The sequence below is a fragment of the Apiospora aurea genome, assembly GCF_038362705.1.
Source record: "Apiospora aurea strain CBS 24483 chromosome Unknown utg000002l_segment0_segment0, whole genome shotgun sequence".
Classification (NCBI taxonomy): Eukaryota; Fungi; Ascomycota; class Sordariomycetes; order Amphisphaeriales; family Apiosporaceae; genus Apiospora; species Apiospora aurea.
In genome coordinates this window covers 4,157,605-4,179,585 of record NW_027117389.1, presented here as the reverse complement: position 1 = coordinate 4,179,585, position 21,981 = coordinate 4,157,605, and the positions used below count along the sequence as shown (strand labels likewise).

Genomic DNA, 21,981 nt, shown 5'->3' with positions numbered 1-21,981 from the left:
GGCGTAGTAATTGCTTGCGGAAGAGTCGCAACAAGGCGCGACGAGGCAGACGTTGAGAAGAAGAGAAAAAGAAAGACAGAAGAAAAGGAGAAGAAAAAAAATGACAAAAAGTTCAAAAAAAGACGTATTCTACTGAGTAGGATGCATCGGGAATTGAGCCCGATGCGGGGGTCGAACCCGCAGCCTTGAGATTAAGAGTCTCACGCTCTACCGATTGAGCTAACCAGGCAGGTTCTTGTGATTGTTGTACATAAAGCCGCTGAGTAGGTCTATGTAGTGGTGCTGGTTTGTGGCTGCGCACGACAAAAAGCTGGGTTTGTCCAAAAAACGTTTGGGTTGGCTTGGCGGGGTAGCTACCGCTCACATCTCTGCCCTTGACACGGTGACACCGGCTTGAGGACTCTGATGTTCCAACTCCAAGTACATCATCGTCGCCCAACTACGAAAGGTCTTCCGAATGGAAAAGGCTTATAATATTGCTGAAGCTAGCTAATACATATGTGTTCCATTGCCCATGTACCGTTTGTGTCAATCGTGACTTTGTCACTTCCCTCAAACATCAAGGTATTCTTGTCTCTGGTCATTTCTTCCACCAAGATTCTCTGAATGAGCATCCGACCTACGTAAGAAAGCCTTGGTGGTGCGCCGTCTCCAACTGCCAGCTCGGCAGAAGCCGCTCCTCCCGCCACCATCTCGCCGGCTGCTAGAAAGGGAACAGTTTGCTGGTCCAGCAGAATCGCGTCGAACGCAGCTGCATCAGGAGGCTCGGGCCAAGCTTCGACGCAATAGACTCGGAGGAGCACCCCGCAATCCTCGCTTACAAGTCTTTCGCTGCCATTCTGGTCCACCCATACGTAGAATATCGACCCCTCAGAATGCTTTCTCCCCATCAGACCTGTTTTCAGAGACACGGTCAGGTAGACACCCAGAAGTCCGCTGCCGGTGCAGAGCGATTTCCGACCCTCGACTTCCGTATCCAACAGGGTGGAAGATGGGTGCATCATGGTAGCAGGGGCCCATCTAAACCCGTTTTCGCTTAGTTTGGGACAATCGAGAAACGGCACGTCGGAAGGCACAGAACGTAAAGCGAGCCAAAAGGATCGTGTGCGGTCGGCCCCTTTTAACCTCAGTAGCTTGCCCGTGTCAAGATCCAGCATGCCGGCCACGGAGAGGAACTCCTCCTGCGGCACATTCGTCAGCCTGTATCGGAACGCTCGATAGATGTGGCCGATGTTGAGCCGCTCCAAGTCCACGCGCAAGCGATAGAGCTGGGCCGCGAAGTTCTGCCAGACCACAGCCACCGTCCGCCGCATGGACGGTAGAGTGGTAGGGGAGTACACATGCACGCCGTCCTGCAAGACGAAGCGGAGGTCCTTCGCGAGCACGGCCTCTTCGTACGTCCACATCCGCTGCATCCAGGCCGAGAGGTACACCCGGGCGTAGAGCTGTTCGCACGTGCTGGCAGTGGTGCATTCCTCGATGGTCTTGTCGATAACCAGAACCATGGACGCGTTGATGTAGACGTCCCGTATTGCCTCGAGCGCTTTGTAGTAGACATCTGCACCGACTGCCTTCTTGCTGGGTATACAGAGACAATCTAACCAAAACCATGTGTCTCTGCCACCTCTGACCTTCCTGCACAGCTTGTCAAGCCTCTGTACCTGGCAACGATTAAGTCCGATCTCCGTGGCACCACCCAGCCCGTCGGCCCAGACGTGAGAGAATGCAATGTAATTGCCCGCGGACGTTCGAGCGGTGCCTCGAACCGCGAGATCCAGTCTACCATCCGAGTTTCGGAGCGACACTATGGGTATGCCGCCCGCGTTCAAGATGTCGACCACCCTCTGGAGATCGACGGGCAGCTTTTCGCACGATAGACCGGCACATCGATGAGATTGTTCGTATGTCCTGGGGTCAATGTCGTTCCGCGCGCACGCCTCCGCCTTACACGTCTTGTGACCCTTGGGGTCTTGTGCCAAGTGGCTCGCAGCGATCCAGTCGATGGTGGATTGCCCGAGTGTTTCCTCCATCATTTTGATCTGGAAGTCGCACCAGCCGAGACTCTGGAGGCGCTTCTTCCGAGCATGCGCGATGTCGTCGGAGTAGTGCCAGGTAAGGGTACCGATGGTGGGACAGTCCACCAGACTGTATAGCCTGGTTTCCTCGATGGCCTCTGCTAACCTCACGATGGCCGGCACGGCTGCTTCCAGTCGGTTCATAAAGGTCGGGTATTGCTGGTCAAGTTTAGGCCTGAAGCTGGGGTGACCCCAATAAGCAAATCTTGAAACCCATCTGTTCGTTTCCAGCAATAGTTTCTGTATTCGGACACTCGTTTCCAGTTTCGTCTCGGGGTTGGCACGGATGCTGAATACTTTGGATTGCAGACAAAAGTGTAGGTTGCGAGTATAGAGGTATGTTTTCTCGTCATGGTCCCGGGTGAAATACGAAATACGGATTTTCTTGTCAACCACGGACTCCAGAAGCCCAAAGAAGAGCCATGATTGTAGAAAGGCACTAGCTCTGTCGCCGATGTTTTCACTGGTGAGCCCCTGGAAGGTACCGTGAGCCTGTCGAAGCTCGCTGCACCATATCTCATGTAGGTTAAAACCCGCAGCTGTGGGGTAGTCTGCCAACTGGACGAATGGCAAGCTGTCGTGGTCAAATCCAAGCCAAGGCGTTTTGGGGTCGACGAGTGGTGGAGGAGGCTCCTGCAGGTCATTCCAGTCTGCTGCGAGCGTTGATTCTCTGCACGCCGCCTTGGTCTCCTCTGGTGAATTCGCATACCAGAAGAGGTGCTCCATTGCAGTAGGGGCTCTGGAGAAGTATCACCTCACAGCTAAAATGAATGGATTTGATGTCATAGAACGCATAAAGGCCAAGCAGGCCAGGAGTGATCGAGAAGTTATTGCGTGTTACCAACTCTCAATCCTGTTCGATTATTGGAGTACCAGTTCTCTTCATATGGCCGAATCAAGAGAGTCAAGAAGAAAGTCACGCACAGAGCTTAACGAAGAGAAGAGGTATGAAGTGACGTAGGAAGCATCTACCGTTGGTGGCTGAGGCTCGTGCATAATGCATTCACGTGGCGGGCTATGATTGCTTGAAAAGACAAGGCTCGGGAACAGGTCGTATCAGCAACTATCGAACCACTACCAACAGCTACCGCACCTTATAGTGCAGCCACCAATATCCAATCAGATATGCAGGGCAGTTAGCAGCCTCCGGCCAGGCTGAAGTTTACAGGCGTCCAACAACCCTCCTTGAAGCCAAGCCAACATGAGTTTCTCAGTCGAAACATCGCTCCATTGGTTAGCTCTAGATCAAGCCGAAGTTAGTGCTTCTCCCATGCCTCCCATTTCTTTCGCCTCTCCACCCCTGGCCTATCGAGACCCGGATGATATCTCCGCGGACCCCGTCGAAACCTTTAGAGCTCAGTGGACTCAACCAGCGGATGTATTTTCTGTACTTCTTCTATTGGGTGGGGATCTTGTTAACAAGGCACTTGCTCAGTTAGCAGGTGGTGTTCTAACACCTGTGACTCTTTCTTTTGGTACGCATTGCTTTGTATATCGTGTCCAAAGTCAAGAGTCACGTGGCTAATATTGCAGTAAGGCTGGGTCTCATATGCGGTCACCACACTCCTGGCAAGTATTGGCGATAAGAGGCTGATGCCATCCAACCCGGAGGTCTCCTGCTCGGTGGTAACGGCAAAGAATGGATACCACCGAGCCAACACAAGCTGGGTCATTAGTCGCGTGGTACGAGACTTCGATGCCTGGATGGACACAGCCGTCCGTAATAGGCTTGACGGGATGCTAGAAGAGCGCCATCGATACATGAAGCGTCACATCCGTACAGGAACTCATGGACCGAAGCCTGGACAGACCGGCTTGTGTATCTCCATCTATGAGCCGAGCAAATCTAAAATCGCAGGCGATCCAACCCACGACTTCGTATATTGGAGCGGGCTCGGTGTCACAATCATGCAACTAGCAATTTCATCTATACCCATGGCCAAGGACAGTGATTGGACAATTTTGATGATCACGATGTCTGGCACAATTCTGGCTTTGGTGATAGGATGCCTGCCGCAGTGGAAGAACGAGAAGTGGGCATGCCGTCGAGGTTCACATAACGATTATATACTAACGAGGGGAAATGGCACGCAACACGCGATTCTTATTCTCGGTAACGGCAAGGGGCTCAACTTGGAAGATCTGGCCGTCTCGTCCAGGATGAGCCACGCTTCTTCCGGCTTAGGCACACGATTGTGCCTAGCTATTGTTTCCGTGCTGTGGGTGTGCTTACTCATTGCTGCTGCCGGTATTAAGACGAACACTGCATACCTACTGGCAATCGGAGGGATCGGGATGCTCCAGAACGCTTTCGTCATCGGGTGGAGGCGAAATCCAAGCTCACTGGGGATACATCTTGAGTTCCGCGGGGTCGTGGGTCAGATGACGGCCATGGGCGCACTGCTGGAGTTGGAATCCAAGTATCCTGCGTGCGGAAGAAGTCTCCTGCCCATCTTCTTCCCGGGGAAGCTACTTCCCGAGGAGGACGCGGCGTGGGAAAGACTCGCGCAGAAGAACAGCCAGGCTGCAACACCAGGACAACAACAGCAACAGCCCCAACCAAGCGCTGCAGAAGCAGGTGCACCGGGTCCAAGCTTGACCGAGTCTTGGGTCTCACATGCGCAGACCTACGAAATGCGGCCCAGAGGGCCGCCCCTGCGGCAGCACCACGGACAACGCAGAACAGAGGAGCTTCGTAGTGATGACTCCGACTGGGGCCGGATACTGTCTATGTCTGGTGGACAAGCGATAAAATGTATGGGCCCATGAAATATAGGTCGAGCCTGACATAGCCGTGGCTGCTTGAAGTTGAGGATCTTCTAAAGTGTAGTCATGATTTCTGGCCTTGTCAGACTTGCTGGGCTATACTTGCATGAAGACTCTACCAACTTTGGTAAACGGTATTTTCGTCTTTGTATCTTTTGCTTACTAAACTTCCCGATTGGGCATCATGTCCCGAGACAGAGAATAACTGCGTAAGCCCCGTCACGTTTCGGAACAACACGCTGACTTACCCACATTTGGTTCCTTCGATATCCAATGACAGAAGGTGGCTGTAAAGCGATCTTCATGTAGTTTGGCACTTCGTGTTACGTGACCAGAGTGCCCAGGCTCGATAAATAGTCCGGTAGTAGCCCAGTATACAAACTTATTGAACAGTTCGTGACTGCAGCTTTCACCATCAGAATGTATGCACCCGGCCCTCTGAACCCAACTTCCTCTGCGGGCCAAGCGGTCCCGCCCTCCATGGCCTCGGTTTTGGGGAGTACGTTGCCGGGAAAGCTCCCCCCACGTCGTCGTCATCCCCCAGCGACGCCCCAAGAAACGCGATCGGGGCTTCATCCGAGCATACGCGCCCGACCTGCTCCGCTGCGGCATCGACGAGACCACCTTCCTGGCCTTCCTTGACGGGCTCAATGCCGCCGTCTCGGCACATCCGATCCTGAGCGCCTTTAACCTTGCCGGCGGAGCCGCAGGCATGGTTCCGTCAGCGGTCACGCCAATAGCCGGGCTCGTGGGGCTGGGCGTGCAAGTAGCGGCTGGTGTCGTCACGGAGGTGAGGTCCAGATCCAGGTACGTTTTGCTCATCTCCTTCCCAAGCTATGCACTTCACCGCCCACTTGAAATGTATACGTCAGAGCCTTTTACTGGAACAACCTATGACTCCCTAGTCAGAACAGCTACTTGGAGAAGATGAATGACGAGCTGTTCCGTCCCCACGGTCTGTACTGCATGATCATGGCCTATGATATCAGATCGCGCAGCAATAAAGTGAAGTTCGACCTCGGGGCCGACCATAGTGCCACTTTCACCGAGGCATCGCCACCACCAACTCCACCGCAAGCTTCCCAGTCGCAGGCCAGGTTCCGAAGCAACGACGGCGTCGTAGGTGCTGCACAGTTCCCGGTCACGGCCGAACTAATCTTCCCCGACCCCAACGACGAACCCCCGCCTCCCTATGACGACGGGGATAGCGATACCAGTGACGATAGCAGCGTTAAGGCGGAACCCAGAACAGGTGGAAACAGCTTTACGAAGAAGATCGCAGAAACGGCTGCGTCTCTACAGTCTCGGCAAGATCTCAAGGCTCAAAGGAAATTTGTAAGTGCACAACCCCATGTTCCACAGTATACCCTAAACAGTCATCTGTGTTGCCACCATCATCCCTTCCAGATGTTTTACATGCATTTCTAATTATGATGCGTACAGCAAAGGAAGAACCCCACAAGCACGATCGGCTCTCTCCTGGACCCGAAGGCAGAGTTGACCCCGAAAGACGTCAGGAAACAGGAGAAGAGAGAAGCCAAGCAGGAGAGAAAGGCAGAGAAACAGGAGCGCAAGGCGGAAAGGCGACAGCGCAAACACCCGGATAGAGAGCCCAAAGAGCGCAAGGTCAAACCTGTAAGTTATTTGTACCCAACAGGACAAGTATTCCATCCCGCTCCTGTTCTTTCTCTCTTACCAGCAGTTCACGAGAAGTCATCCTGATAGGTAATTCATCTGCGTTCAAGGGTATCTTATACTTGATGATTGTCAACATGCCGTCAGTTGAGGATATGAACATTGCGAATGATCTTCTGAAGGCCGAGGCCATGCAACCTGGGATGGAGCACCTAGGGTAACGAAACACTATAATTTGACTACATTCTACGGCAAAGGCTGCAGGAGGGAGATATTTGTTAGTAGTTAGTCCTCAGGTTGTCACTATATCATACCAATCTGCTATGACCTGACGTTAGCGGGGGGGGGTGTCTTGAGATTGCGAGGCTGCGTACTCGAGCGAGACTATAAAAAGAAGCCACCAAAACCAAACCCATCAGAGCCGGACTTTAGTGCCACACCCGTCGACCCGTTGATCCCCGTCTCCCTAGCTGCGGACGCTAGACCGTCTCGTCCGCAATTTAGCGTTTATACCCCTGACAGACCCTCACTCTTAGTCCCGACGCTTGGACGTTAGCGTTTTGACCACCGCTGACATGCATCTCGACCGTACGAACTAGTCTGCGATGCCGTGCCCACTTGTAGGGCTTGGTTTTGTCGTTTTAGGAATGCCTGCCCGGCGCCTCCTCCAAGACAAGATTTTTCTGGGCTGGGCCACGTACGATAATCGGGGGAGATGGGACCAAGATTCGGCAGCAAAGAGGGGTCGGCCCAGATATTCCATTCCACCATGACACGTTACATTCTTAGCGGTCCCGGACCGACTATGCGTCTTTCTTCCATGGGGGATCTATAAGTGTATATATAAGCCCCAAGAGGACCTCTCTAACAACGGCTTCTCCCCGCTTACACTAAGCACGTACGCATACCCAGGTAATATTCTTACTCAGTCAGACCAGTCACCATGCCCGCCCCACCAGAGCGAGTAGCGACCAACGTCGCGGCCGTGTCCGCCTTCTGCCAGAAGCGCCACTCGGAGACCTACCCCTTCATCGACCCGTCCCAGGCCGACCTCTCGGCCCAGACCGTCGTCATCACGGGCGCCTCCCGCGGCATCGGCCGCGCCACCGCCTTCAGCTTCGTCCGCGCCGGCTGCCGGCGCCTCGTCATCACCGCGCGTTCTCCCCCGCGGACCTCGCCGCCGAGCTGACGAAGGAAGCCAAAGACGTCCGCGGCGGCGCCACGCTCGACGTCCTGGCGTTGGCCTTGGACGTGGCCGACACCGCCAGCGTCGAGGCCGCCGCGAAGCAGGTCGCGGACCGCTTCGGCGGCGTCGTCGACGTCCTCGTCAACAACGCGGGCTTCCTGAGCGCGACGGAGCCGCTGGCCGACGGCGCCGCCGCCGACTGGCTGCAGTGCGCCGAGGTGAACCTCAAGGGCCTGTACCGCGTCTCCCGGTACTTCCTGCCGCTCGTGCTGGAATCCGCCACGACCAAGACCGTCATCAACGTCGGCTCGCAGGCGGCCAACTACGTCGTCCCGGGCATGTCGGCGTACCAGACGACCAAGTTCGCCCTGTGCCGGCTCACCGAGTTCATGGCGATGGAGTATTCGGATGACCACGGGCTCGTGGCCGTCGCGGTGCACCCGGGCTGTCTGCGCACCGAGCTCGCGAGCAACATGCCGGCGATGTACCACGACCTGCTGGTCGATGCGCCGGAGCTGCCGGGGGACACGTTTGTGTGGATCGCGAAGGAAAGGCGGGAGTGGCTTTCGGGGCGCTACGTCGAGGCGAATTGGGATATGAAGGAGTTGGGGGAAGCGGGAGGATATAGTCAAAAGGGACGTGCTCAAGTTCCGGATGACGCTCTAGATAAAGTTTTTGGGTTCGCTTTATTACTTTCTTTAGTTTTGTCCGAACTATCAGACGACGTTGAGAGATGGTGGGCTGATTTATGATCAGACGTCTTAGATTCGATGAACTTTAAACACTCTCCTTCGACGGGAGCATATAAAGAACTAGAGCTCTGTCACACCGGATGGTCACGCGGGTCGTTAATACTTCTGTTTTGTTGGGTATCAAATTTTCTAGTTCAATAATATCTCATACACAGGAATCTCAAGGTACAGTTCAATAAGTAGCGGTTATTAGGGGCAACCAACGCTAACACCCCCCAGTGAGTGATCCCACCTCATACAGTTTGTTAATAAATCAAGTTCTCTGTCAGGTTCGTCTAACCACGCATCTCGTGCCCATGGAAACTCCCAGGCAGCTCCTGGTGTGGTGACGTGTTCCACAGCTCTGCACGGTAGACGTTCGATTGGAGCTCGTGCTGCGGCGACATTTGGGTATACGGCGATGGCTGCTCCGTTACGTTGGGGCTGCCGTCGACCTCCTTGGGCCAGTCCGGCTGCTCCGGGGACGCCGTAGTCGGGGGCATGTCGACGTTGTTGTCAGCGGCGGCCTGCTGCTTCGTCTTGCGCCGGCGGTGGAGGAAGAAGACGGCCAGGGCGATGGCGGCGAGACCCAACACCACGCCAATCACGATGCCCGCGATTGCACCGCCGTTGAGACCTTGCTGTCCGTCCCGAAAGAGTCATTGTTAGCCAAGGTACTTAACGGCTTTTCGTGGCAGATCATTGAAGAGAGGAAGGGAGGGCGCGAAAAGAAGAAGAAGAAGAAAAGTACTTACGCTTTGGCCCGATCCAGCACCGACCTTGAAACCATCCATCGGATGTCCATAGGCTGAGTCTTCCAACCGAGTGGCAGGGAACATCGCCGTGCCACTGATGTTTGCCGTGCCGTACTTGGTGACGGGGACCGTCTTGCCGACGCCGAACTGGCTATAGCACGTCCCTCCGTAGCCCGGTCTGTCGGGATCCGCCGTCGTCTCGGGAGGAGTGAAGAAAAAGCCACTGGTTTGCGACATATCAGGTCAGCACTCCATTCTTTCCCGCCGTTGATATAGCCCCTTGCCTTCAGGCGGCAACAGCAACAACAGCTCTTCGGTGCACTTACTCATAGCAGCATACAATGTAGCCATTCTCCCATTCCTCGGCCACGGACCAGCCGACGGGACATATGAGCGGCTTGAAGAAGGGCGCGATGGAGCTTGACGAGTTGGCGATGCTGGTGTAGCCCTGCATGAACTCGGGCGGGTAGCAGTCGCCGGTGATGGGCCCCGGCACGGGCATCGGCTCGTTCATCCAGATCTGGTAGCCGGGCGGCGACATCATGGACAGATGGCTCTCCTGGCACTTTGGCGGCGGCGTGAAGGTGGTCGTCAGCGCCTGCAGCGTGATGGTGAGGACCGAGGGTTGGTCGCCGCCGCCGTCGTCGCCATCGTCAGCGGGGCGGGGGTGGTGCTGGTCGTCGTCGTCGCCGCGGCCGCAGCCGGTGCTGCTTGGGCTGCGACGGCGACTAGGCCCGCGAGAAGTGGGCCTGCTAGTGACGGGAGCATAGTGGGCGGCGGGAGCTGGGTGTTGTTGGTTGACAGCTTTGACTCAATAGATTTTGAGGAGAACCACGGACGCGTCGTTTGTTAGCGACAATCTCTTGGGGACGACATCCGGGGAAAGAGAGGAGGAGATTGCTCGATTCAGAGGGAAAAGCATACAAAATAAAGAAACGCCGCGGCAGGATTTCTTCTTGAGGGGGGAAAGTTGACCGCAGCTCATTTGTTGATCCGCTCGCCAGGCCCATCCTGGTCCTTTTCGCCGTACCCCCTGGCCGTTATGGTGGGCTGCCCTGGAGCCTGCTCTGGAAGCGGTATAGTTGAGGACGGCTTTGACGCAAGGTCCCTTCAATCAACGGGGCTTATGCGAAGAAGGCGCCGTCATGGCCTACACGTATTCTATTTTCACAGCCGCTACATGGCTCAATCCGGTCCTCTCAGGTTCTATTCTACCTCTTTTTTCTTTTCAGGTGCACTGATTCCGACAAACCAAAGCCCTCGTTCCCTTTCAGCTGGCTGCACACCTTCGGGGGACCCGGGCTTGATTGAGACTTGGGCAACCCCGCGAAGATGATGCTGCTCGCAAGGCTGTGTGCTGCATATCTGCACCATGCACCGTACGACGGTGTGGCTGCCCACGTCGACTGTTCTGGCTCGCCAAGATGACGGATGGCTTAATAAGAGCCTGCAGGTAATAATCGGTGCGCCAATCGCAATCCACGCTGGCCCCAGCTTCCCAGCTTTTGTCAGTAACTGCCTGATTCGATAGTTTGGTGCAACCCCAACCCCCAACCCAGCAGGATCCTTGAAATGGCGACGAACCCCACCGGCCCTATGCCTTACGGGGATATTAGAACTTACTTCACCTCTGGCCGACGGGACGCACGAGGCAGGACACGGCAAGGCGGCTTGCGACATGGCCATAAAACCCGCCCATTCTCGCGAGAGCCTCGTTCGCTTTCCAGAGTGCCAGCAGGGTAACTGGCCACAAAGCAAAATGTCGGAGGACCCAAGCCCGGGAATAGATACCTTGAGTAAGTACTTTTCAAATATCCTCCCTCGGATACCTGCCGGGCTTACTTCCCACCCCATGCCTCAATGCTTGTCCAAATCCATTGAGGAGGGTCAGCCCATCCAGCTTCCAGTGCCCAATCACATCTAGAGCCATGACTCAATAACCTGGCAACCTGGCCGCCTCGCGAGGCAAAGCAGTGGAATGCAGAGCTTTACCCCAGTTTGTCTGAGGCGAAACGATTGGAAATCGCATCAGACTTGCGCTGGGCTGGCAACCTCGCGTTATCGCCCCGTAAAAGCCGGGCTGCGCCCTGTCTCGCGTGTTCGCGTAACAATCCGGAATGACTTCGCTTCTGCATAGAGCTCGCTACCCAAAAGATGCAGCGTCCCATGCCACCCGACGCGGCGGTATTTGCCTACCCACGCACTTGTCAGCCGCCCCCATGTAAAAGTGTACCCGGGAGCCGGCCCAGAAGAGAGGCCTGACTGTCTGCACACCCACCCACCTCCAAGCGATCAGATGTGGGTTTCTTGGCTCGGCGTCTGGACAAAGTGCACTTTGGGGATTACTCACGCCCAGCGCCCAACTGCTACCTCGTGTTCCCCTTACTTCTGGTACTTACAAAGTACGCGATACCCACCATCACCGCTGTCTCGTGGCTCTCGTCTATGCTTATTTGGGTCTGCCCATCACGATTTATGGAGATCTTGACCACATCCTTATCTAGATCGTAAGTTACAGGTAATCGATCGACTAGTGGTGACGGCTTGTCCGTAGTGATGGAGATGCATGTATATTATCAAGTACCACGACTTTTCCATTTTGTGGATACCTGCGCGAGGTCTTCGAGGCTCTGCCTTCCAGCTCGTAACCCCCTTTCTGTAATGGAGAACAAAAGAAAAGGGGCTCTGAGCCCTGAGATGTACCTCGGGCTTGAGACTGGGAGTCGGGACCGCACCAATGAAGATCTAGAGCAGTGAAACGTGAAATGAATACCGGGCAATGACCGCCAAGGGGCTTGTCCTCAAACAACTCTGACCGTTTCGATATCCTGCTGAAAGGAAAAGGCTTCAACGGCACCATTGTCGTGTTAAGATTCAAACGTGCCACCTGACGTGCCACCTGCTCTCAGAATGATACTGCTCCTGTACTCCACCGTCATCCACAAACTGAGTATGCGGTCAATGTGGCACGTATGGCCTGTGGGGAGTAGATGTCCTTCTGGTCATCGCCTAAACTTGTTGTTACCAATGACTGTTGTTGCATTTGTAGCGTCGCAATGAATCTCCAGGTAATCTTAGCTCTAACAAAACCAGGAAGGAGATGCCACGACGGCCCGCCCAGCTCCAAGACGGCGCGACGTATGAATCTGAACTATGGAGTGACCGCAGAAGGGTCTCGAGCGTCCGACATGGGGGTTTCCGAATCAGACCGTAAGCCCAGAGTACACCTCGACTGATGTCGGACCCCCATATGCCGGCCAAGTAATCGTTCCCCCTGGAAGCAGCGAAGATGCCTGCTACACCAGAAAATGCTGGAAGTACATCTCTGGGGAATGACAGATGGCGGCCAAGATAACGATAGACTATTATGACCCAGCTATAGCCTAATAAGTCATCGGAACTTCGTAAACCGGCGCCCATTGTCTATTTCTGCCGAGCACCCCCTCAGCATCGTATCATCAATATCGATATTAATGCAGTTCCGGCATCTTGTTCCAAAAGGCTTTAGCCCTGTCGACATGTTTGCGGGATAGGATAAGGCGGAAGTGAAGGAAATGGACTGTTCGTCAAGGCGTTATGTTTTGCGGCTGGCTTTTTTTACGAACAGAATGAGGAACGGGCGGGGTATTCGTTTGCGCTGCCTGGAACGTGATCTCGCATGGCCCTTGGCCGTTGGGCGCTTGTGAGTTTGCCTTGAACGCATTGTTGGTTGGTGATGGGTCACCCCATTGGCGGACCAGAACCTTTGTTAAGCGACTCCCTACGCGGGAGAATTTCCTACCACTCGATTTGCGGCATGTATAAGCCTGATCTATTAAAGCTGCGGTATCCCCGCAGGCCTTACCAGCTCTGCTTCCCGACCGCTTCCCGCTGACGTTTTTGTGCTACTTTACTTAAGGCTTGGCCAAGCATAGCCTCTAAAACCTATGAGGAGGCCGCTCTCATGGCACCTACCCCTCATCTTCTGTGCAGTAAGATGTAGTGAACGTATGCGCCTTGGGGGCCAATGTCGGCAACTGCCCTCTTGGTCTCTGCGGCTGGTCGACCGGCTTTCAAAATGCGCTTGGCTATTGGTGCTGATCATACATATTGCACTTCCATGAATTTGCGAAAAAACTGGAAAGCTCCTGGGAGAACCCAGAATGTTTCGCATTTCTCTCTACATCAGTTTTGCTGCTGTAGCACATTTACCAGGACGGAAATATACGCTTGGTGGAAACCCAAACCAAGTCCTTCTCATGATACTAATTTAACTCGTGAATTGTCGAAATTCGTTCAGAGACATGGCCTCCTAGCTCAATCACCTGCGGACTTTTCATCATCAGCCGACATCATATCTTGGCCAGTAGTGGGAGATATGCCTGTGGCGACCAGCTCTAAAGTTTCCCTAGAGTCGCTCGTTATGCCACAAGACCTGGCAGCATTGGTTTCCAGGTTGTTGCCCAATTTCTTCTACCGTATGATTTGCGATTGCCTTGGGAACGACATCGAGTTCAGGGATATATGCCATTCCGCATTTCCTGGACAGTTTGTTGTACTGCAGTGCTGCAATAGGAACCACCTGAGCCATGTCCTTTGTTTGCCTGCTCTGTCCGTTCCCGGCACAACTGCCTGTGGCCGTGCAAATACGTGGAACTGTCAATACGTGCCAGCATCAAGGGCTAAGATAACCGAGCAGCGGATTTGGCGACGTTTCTTGTTTCATCGCCGCAGCCGATTGAGGGATACGCTATCTAAGATGCAACCCCTTCTGGCGCCCTCCCCCTCTTCGCGCCTCCGCATTTTCCATATTTTCCCACCTAAATTAAATATCTTACTAGTGTTATATAAAATTAACGAAAAATGGTAGTAATACGCCTGTTTTTAATAAAAATAGCATTAAAATTAAGAATAAATATATAATTAAAGTGTAAAATTAACTAAATTTATTAACGTAGTTATAACTTGTTTTATAGTATTATATATAAGTTACTAGAAAAATACGAATTAATATAACTTTTTAAATAAATTACTTAAAATTATAATCTCTTTTTAAAAATCGAGAATACTTTAAAACTATTACGAATATATATAGTTTAATCTTTATACTATTTTATTTATTAAGCTATTTAAATAATAAAATTTTAATTAAGGTTTACTAAGAAAATTTAAGCGGGTGTTACGGCTTTAAATATTAAGATAAGCCCTTAGCTTTTAACGGGCCGATTAGCTTAACGTTACGTATAAATACTTAGAGAATATCTTTTTTTAAAACCCTTTACTTTTAATCCTTTATTTTTATAGTTCTTCGAGCTATATTTTTATTATATAATTACTATTATTTAAAAAATTATAGTAATAAAACCGATATCGCTTTATTTATTTTAATATTTAATTACCGCTTATAATATTATATAACTTCTCTTTATAAATATCGCGACTTATCGCTATAATAATTACCCAGCTCGATATCCTTATAGATATTTATACTTTTAATATATTTAAAAACGTAATCGTACTTAATTTAAAAGCTTAATTTCGATATAACCTTAACTTTTACAATTATATTAACGGGCTGAAAATTAAATTAAATTTAATAAAGTTTAAACTTACGAATATATACGTTTAGTTTACGGATACGTAAATCCGGTTCGCTTAAAAATAAGCTATTATAACCTATTAAAAAAGAACTTATTAAAATAAATCGTTTTCGAGAAATAAGTTTATTAAATAATTATATATATAAAAAATATTAGCCCTTTTTACCGCTACTTTTACCGTAATTATCCCCTCGACTACTTTTACCCCGAATATTAATATTAATTTATTTATAAGTTTAATACCGAAATTATATACGCCGCTTATTACCCGCCGTTTTAAATTTCCCATTAAAAGTAAAAAGTTTTTTAACTTAATAAAGTTTAACGAATCTCGTTAAAATTTCTACTATTTCTCTATTTAAATATATAGTAAAATAACTTAAAACGAAGATTATTTCCCGATTTTTACGTTTTACCTAATATATATAGCCGGCCGTTTAAAGGGCCGAGTTTACGATTTAATCTTACCTCGTATTTATAAAGGTATCGTTAATTTCTTTAATTATACCGATTTTTTAAAATATATTAAAACGGCTTTTAATAACTTTAACTAAGTTTAAAATACCCGTAATCGATTATATTAATATCGTTAAAGAAAATAAAACTTTAATGTATATTATATAGAATTTTAACGCTTTACGATTAAAGGAAAAATACCCTTTAAAGCCTTTTAATTATTATTGTTTTAAAATATATTATAAAAACTTTAAAATATATTACTTTATAACATTATGCTTATTCGAAACTATATTTTATATATTAAATATTTATAATCTTTAAATAACGTGGTTTACCACTACGCGACGCATATTACTTAGCGACGCACCTTAATTTAATTCTAATACAATTAAACTTTAACGCGTAATACTTCTATAACTATAATGTTTAATTAATCCCAAAAAATCGAATAGTTTTAATAATTTAAGCGACACGGAACGGACCGAATTAAATAAGCTAAAAAGTAATAATAAAAGCTTATAATATACCCAAATTAATTTTACGTTATCGAATCTACGGCCGAACTTTAAAACGCGAAATCCGACCGAAACGACGTAAAATAAATCTAATTAAAAAAGGTACTTCGTAAATATATAATTAATTTAAATATTCGAGGTATACCTCCCGATTTCGTTAATATAAAAAATATAGCTAATTTTTTTACTGCGTCGCGTAATAACGACCGCGTTAATAAATATTAGGTTAAGCGCTTTATTAACCGTAACCCGGACTTAAAAACTAAAATAAATTATCGGTATAATTATTAAAGGGTTTTTTACGAAGATTTTAAAGTTATTTCTACCTAGTTTACGCTGGTTGCGAATATAAAGGCGAAATACAGGATTATTAACGAAGATATTTAAAATTTCGACGAAACCGGTTTTATAATAGGCATAATCGGATTAATACTCGTCGTAATACGCGCCGAGCGGCGTAAAAAAGCGAAATCGGTTTAACTTAGTAATCGGGAATAAATAACGGCGATTAAATATATTAATTTATAAAACTAGTATATTCCGCCGTTTTTAATCGTTTAAAGTTAATATTACTTCGTGAATTAATCCCGCGAAACCGATTTACCGGGCGATTAAATAATTAAGCCGACTTTTAATAATTAAATTAATAACGAAATAAGCTTAAATTAAATTAAACACTTCGATAAACATACTAAATCGTAAACGAAAAGTCGCTACCGCCTTCTAATTCTTAACGGCCACGAAAGTTATATTTCGGCCGAATTCGAAATATATTATTAAAATAACGATATTATTATTATTAATATACCTCCCTATTTATTATACTTACTTTAACCTTTCGATATAATACTTTATTCGCTTTTAAAGCGTACTTATTCGAAAAAATCGAGCTATTTATTAAGGCTTTTATAAACTATATTACTAAGTTCGAGTTCTTTATCGCCTTTAAAGCCGCGTATTTTACTATTTTTACGGAAATTAATATTAAATTTAAATTTAGCGTATCTAATTTAATACCTTATAACCTTAACGAGGTAATTAATAAATTAAATATACGTCTCCGGACGCTTATACCTAACCCATCCCGTTTAAAAACGGTTAATACCTACGACCCTTAAACGCCGTTCAACCCCTAATAAATAACTAAGTACTCTACTTATATTAAAAAGAGGGTATTTACCTATTAAGGAAGCTTTCCGACGCCGATTTTAAATACGGTAAACTAAATAGCGAAAAATATAACCAAAATAGCTTATAAAATAACCCTTATATACAATAAAATATATATATTAAAAAAAGCTAATTTAGCACTTTTTAAGCGCCGAAGAATTAAAAAATCGCGAATTTAATTTAAAGAAGCCTTTATTATTAAAAAATTTTAATAGTTATAAAACGAAAAAATAAAAGAAAAGCGTTTAATGTTTAATAAAAATAAAAATAAGGGTTTATCGAAACGGAAGGCGACCGGTAAAAAGCGCTATAGTATTTGCGGCGAAACAGGTTATAATACACGAATATATAAAAAAATATAAAATTAAGCGAAAAATCGGATAACGAGTAGTTTTAATTAATTTTAAACGTTATAGTTAAATTAATTTATATAAAAAGGTTAAGAAATAAAAAAAGGTGCGTCGCTAAATAATATACGTCGCGTAGTGGTAAACCACGTTAATCGCTTTTATTAATATAAGTAATAAGTCGTAAAAAAACAGTCTTTTTATACTTTTAATTTAATTTCGTTTAAAACTACCCGCGCCACGCTCGCGTTAAACCTATTAAATAAGGTAGTTAACACTATTAAATAAAGGTAACGGTACATTACCCGCCCTTACCGATAAATAGCCGAATTAACTTTAACGTAATTTATTACTACGCGACGTATATTACTTAGCGACGCACCTTTTTTACTTTTCGACTTTTTTATATAAATTAATTTAATTATAACGTTTAAAATTAATTAAAACTATTCGTTATTTAATTCTTCGCTTAATTTTATATTTTTTTATATATTCGCGCATTATAACTTATCTCGCCGTAAATATTATAACGCTTTTTACCGGTCGCTTTCCGTTTCGACGAACCTTTATTTTTACTTTTATCGAGCGTTAAACGCTTTTTTTTATTTTCTTGTTTTATAGTTACTAAAATTCTTTAATAATAAAAGCTTTTTTAAATTAAATTCGCGATTTTTTAACTTTTCGGCGCTTAAAAAAGTATTAAATTAACCTTTTTTAATATATATATTTTATTACGTATAAGGGTTATTTTATAGGCTATTTTAAGTATATTTTTCGTTATTTAGTTTACCGTATTTAAAATCGGCGTCGAAAAGTTTCTTTAATAGGTAAACACTTTTTTTAATATAAATAAAGTATTTAATTATTTATTAAAAGTTAAACGGCGTTTAAAGATCGTAAGTATTAACCGTCCTTAAACGGGATAAGTTAAATATAAACGTTCGGAAACGTATAATTAGTTTATTATTTACTTCGTTAAGATTATAAAGTATTAAATTAAATGCGTTAAAGTTAAATTTAATATTAGTTTCTATAAAAATAATAAAATGCGCGGTTTTAAAAACGATAAAAAACTCGAGCTTAATAATATAACGTGGTTTACTACTACGCGACGTATATTACTTAACGACGTACCTTTTTTACTTTTAAACCTTTTTATATAAATTAATTTAATTATAACGCTTAAAATTAATTAAAACTATTTATTATTCGATTTTTCGCTTAATTTTATATTTTTTTATATATTCGCGTATTATAATCTATTTCGCCGTAAATATTATAGCGCTTTTTACTGGTCGCTTTTCGTTTCGACGAACCTTTATTTTTATTTTTATTAAGCGTTAAACGCTTTTTTTTACCTTTTTGTTTTATAACTATTAAAAAATTTTAATAATAAGGGCTTTTTTAAGCTAAACTCGCAATTTTTTAGCTCTCCGGCGCTTAGAAAGTATTAAATTATCCTCCTTTAATATATATATTTTATTATATATAAGGGTTATTTTATAAACTATTTTAATTATACTTTTCGCTATTTAGGTTACTATATTTAAAATCGGTATCGAAAAGCTTCCTTAATGGGTAAACACCCTCTTTTTAATATAAATAGAGTGTTTAGTTATTTATTAAAGGTTAGACGGCGTTTAAAGGTCGTAGGTATTAGCCGTTCTTAAACGGGATAAGTTAAATATAAGCGTCCGGAAACGCACATTCAGCTTATTAATTATATTATTAAGGTTATAAAGTACTAAACTAAATACGCTGAATCTAGATTTAATATTAGTTTCCGTAAAAATAATAAAATATACGGCTTTAAAAATAATAAAAAACTTAAGCTTAATAATATAATTTATAAAAGCCTTAATAAATAGCTCGATTTTTTTCGAATAAACACGCTTTAAAAGCGAATAAAGTATTATATTAAAAGGTTAAAGTAAGTACGATAAATAAGGAAGTATACTAATAATAATAATATCGTTATTTTAGTAATATATTTCGAATTCGGCCGAAATATAGTTCTCGTAGCCGTTAAAAATTAAAAGGCGGTAGCGACTTTTCGTTTACGATTTAATATATTTATCGAAATGTTTAATTTAATTTAGGCTTATTTCGTTATTAATTTAATTATTAAAAGTCGGCTTAATTACTTAATTACCTAGTAAATCGGTTTTACGAGACTAGTTCGCGAAGTAATATTAGTTTTAAACGATTAAAAACGGCGAAATATATTAGCTTTATAAATTAATATATTTAATTACCGTTATTTATTCCTAATTACTAAGTTAAACCGATTTTACCTTTCTACGCCGCTTAGCGTATATTATAATAAATATTAATCCGATTATATTTATTATAAAGCCGGTCTCGTTAAAATTCTAAATATTATTATTAATAGTACGCCGTATACCGAAGGCCTTCGGTATATTTATTTAGTTCCTCGTGTAATAAACCGTGCCGAAGCTGAATTAAAAATACACGCTGTTAATATTGTAAAATCTATTTTACGTGCTCGACGTTACTATGCTAGTTTTTACCCACTAGCTTAGTAACCCTTGCTTTAAGGCTTAAAGAGATTATTTAGGTTTAAGTGGTCCCTTAATTTCTATTATTAACTTATATAACGGTAATTAACCGGTCCGTAAAAACTACTTTACGATAACCTTCGCCGTATTTTTTTTATAGTAAGCGCCGCTAAATCGCGACGAGTTCGCAGCGAATTAAGTATTAATTGTTTTACTAGCTATTCTTATTTTTCCTCGAAGTTTTTATAGTATAAGATTAAGTGTTTAGCTGTTTCCCGTTTTTTACCGTAGTAATATAGCGGCGTCGGGACGTTTAAAAACCGATAGGTAAATAAGAACGATTTAAGCCTTATTTTTTTAATGCGTGTTTATATTAAAACCGATGCTTCGTGTTTAAATATATCGTCGTAACGATAGCACGCTTTTTAGTTTAGCGGCGATTTTATAACTAATTCGCGGCGGCCTCGCGTCGAAATAACGGTATAGAACTATTTTTATTCCTATTTTTTTTAAGCGTTTATTCGACCGTTTAACTATTTAGTTATTATTTAATTAACATTAATTAAGCGTCGCTTAGCTATAAAATCGTAAGGGCTTTATTAATAACCTTTTAGGGTCTTTTTTATCTTTTTTTTTTTACGCTACGTTTTTTATTAATAATTTCTACCGTTTTTATATAGGCGCCGCGTAAAAATTATAGCTTCCCGGTAGCCTCTATGTGTATCTCGAAATTAGTTACTTTCGCACTTAAATAAAAATCGAGGAGGGGAACTGCCGCTTTAATTTTTAAGTAGTATTAAAGGGTTACTTTATATACTTTTATTACGGTCCGGAAATAAGAGTTTTAAACTATTATAAAGTTAAAGGCTAGCCTTTTTTCGGTATCGCTTATTTTATATTAAACTAACGCTCCGTATACGAGTACGTTGCGTATTACTTTCGTATAAAGTTCCTTTACCCTTCGTACCGAACATCCTTAAACTAACGCTGCGAGCTTAGTAAAAGTTAATATTTAAGTTACTATTTTCGCTTTAATTTTTAAGATATAGTCTTTTTATTATAGTTTCTAATAAAGCTAAACGCCGAGGAATCTCGTAAAAATTATTAATATTATAATAACGTTTTTAAGGCGTACTTATAACGTATAAGCTTTTCGCGTTTTAATAAAATAAATAAGCTCGCTTTTTTTAAGTTCGAACTCTATCCTTTTCGTGTATGCTTAACGGCTATATATTTCCTAGGCTTTTTTTAAGCTTCGATAATTAATAACGTGATTTAGTTTTATAGTAATAAGATTCGTATTATCTACGAATCCGACGATAATAAGCTGCTCGTACGCTTTTAATTCTTCGTATAATATAACGATATAAAGAATAAAAAAGATCGGTAATAACGGGGAGCTTTACGAAATACTAACGTAGAGCTAAATTCTTTTTAACGATTTACCGTCGAAATAAAGGTAAACCGATTTATCCGTAATAAAACTCTCGACTTATCGGTAAACTTAATTCGGCAATCTTTTTTCGCGGAATATAATAATTAGTTTTTTATAGTTAATTATATCGAAAACGCTTTTAATATCGAATTAAAAAGGGAAGCGACGCCCTTTTATTACTACGTTATATAAACGACGTTAATAATTAATCGAATAATTAACTTAATAAACCGCTGCGTTCGGTTCTCTATTTAACTTTTAAATAAAAACGAGTATTCTTCGACTATTCCGGTAATTCACTAATTTATAACTATTTCTATTACTTTCCCGACCGTACTAAATAATAAAATAAGTCTTTATCTACTAAGTATCTATTTTTCGGTTACTATTTTATTTAGTTTTAAGATTACGATAATTTTTACCGTACGGAAACGTTTAAAAAGTAAGCAAGCCGGAAACTCGCTGTCGCTAAGCCGGCTAACGTCCGGGAAAAGGGTTCCCTATACGTTTTAAAAAAGCTAATAAGTAAAAAGTCTTCCCTTAAAGCTTTTTAAAGTCCCGTTTACTTAATAATATCTTTTATTTCTTTAGCCGTTACCTTTACCTCGATAAAAATAAGGCTAAGGGCGTAATTCGGTACGGTATTTAAATTCGTAAGGTCGACTTTTAAGTTAAAAAAAACCTTTCCGAAAAAAGCGTAGCTTTCTCGTTATAGCTTCGCGCCTCGATAATAGTTTTTTCGCTACGTTATAATTCTAAAATTCCCGCTATTTATAATAACGTCCAGCTCCGTAATCGGTTTTATCGTT

The 21,981-nt window shown here is 44.5% G+C and overlaps 4 protein-coding genes across 4 annotated transcripts; 2 read left to right on the top strand and 2 right to left on the bottom strand.

Moving 5' to 3' along the window:
* Positions 1 to 619: 619 nt before the first annotated feature.
* On the bottom strand, positions 620 to 2,801 carry PG986_003659 (Het domain protein; the record flags this gene model as incomplete). The annotated part of the gene is made up of 2 exons (XM_066839881.1): positions 620 to 703; positions 822 to 2,801. 2 exons carry the CDS (start codon positions 2,799 to 2,801, stop codon positions 620 to 622), a joined length of 2,064 nt encoding a protein of 687 aa, XP_066704945.1.
* A 475-nt stretch (positions 2,802 to 3,276) lies between these two features.
* Positions 3,277 to 6,697, top strand: PG986_003658 (uncharacterized protein; the record flags this gene model as incomplete). Its single annotated transcript, XM_066839880.1, has 7 exons — positions 3,277 to 3,550; positions 3,613 to 4,830; positions 4,954 to 4,975; positions 5,358 to 5,648; positions 5,747 to 6,176; positions 6,285 to 6,476; positions 6,587 to 6,697. The coding sequence occupies 7 exons, from the start codon at positions 3,277 to 3,279 to the stop codon at positions 6,695 to 6,697; spliced, it is 2,538 nt and encodes an 845-aa protein (XP_066704944.1).
* A 722-nt stretch (positions 6,698 to 7,419) lies between these two features.
* Positions 7,420 to 8,636, top strand: PG986_003657 (NAD(P)-binding protein; the record flags this gene model as incomplete). Its single annotated transcript, XM_066839879.1, has 3 exons — positions 7,420 to 7,633; positions 7,681 to 8,240; positions 8,634 to 8,636. The coding sequence occupies 3 exons, from the start codon at positions 7,420 to 7,422 to the stop codon at positions 8,634 to 8,636; spliced, it is 777 nt and encodes a 258-aa protein (XP_066704943.1).
* A 53-nt stretch (positions 8,637 to 8,689) lies between these two features.
* PG986_003656 (uncharacterized protein) lies at positions 8,690 to 10,158 on the bottom strand (the record flags this gene model as incomplete). Its single annotated transcript, XM_066839878.1, has 4 exons — positions 8,690 to 9,034; positions 9,149 to 9,299; positions 9,475 to 9,876; positions 10,073 to 10,158. 4 exons carry the CDS (start codon positions 10,156 to 10,158, stop codon positions 8,690 to 8,692), a joined length of 984 nt encoding a protein of 327 aa, XP_066704942.1.
* Between the last annotated feature and the right edge of the window lie 11,823 nt (positions 10,159 to 21,981).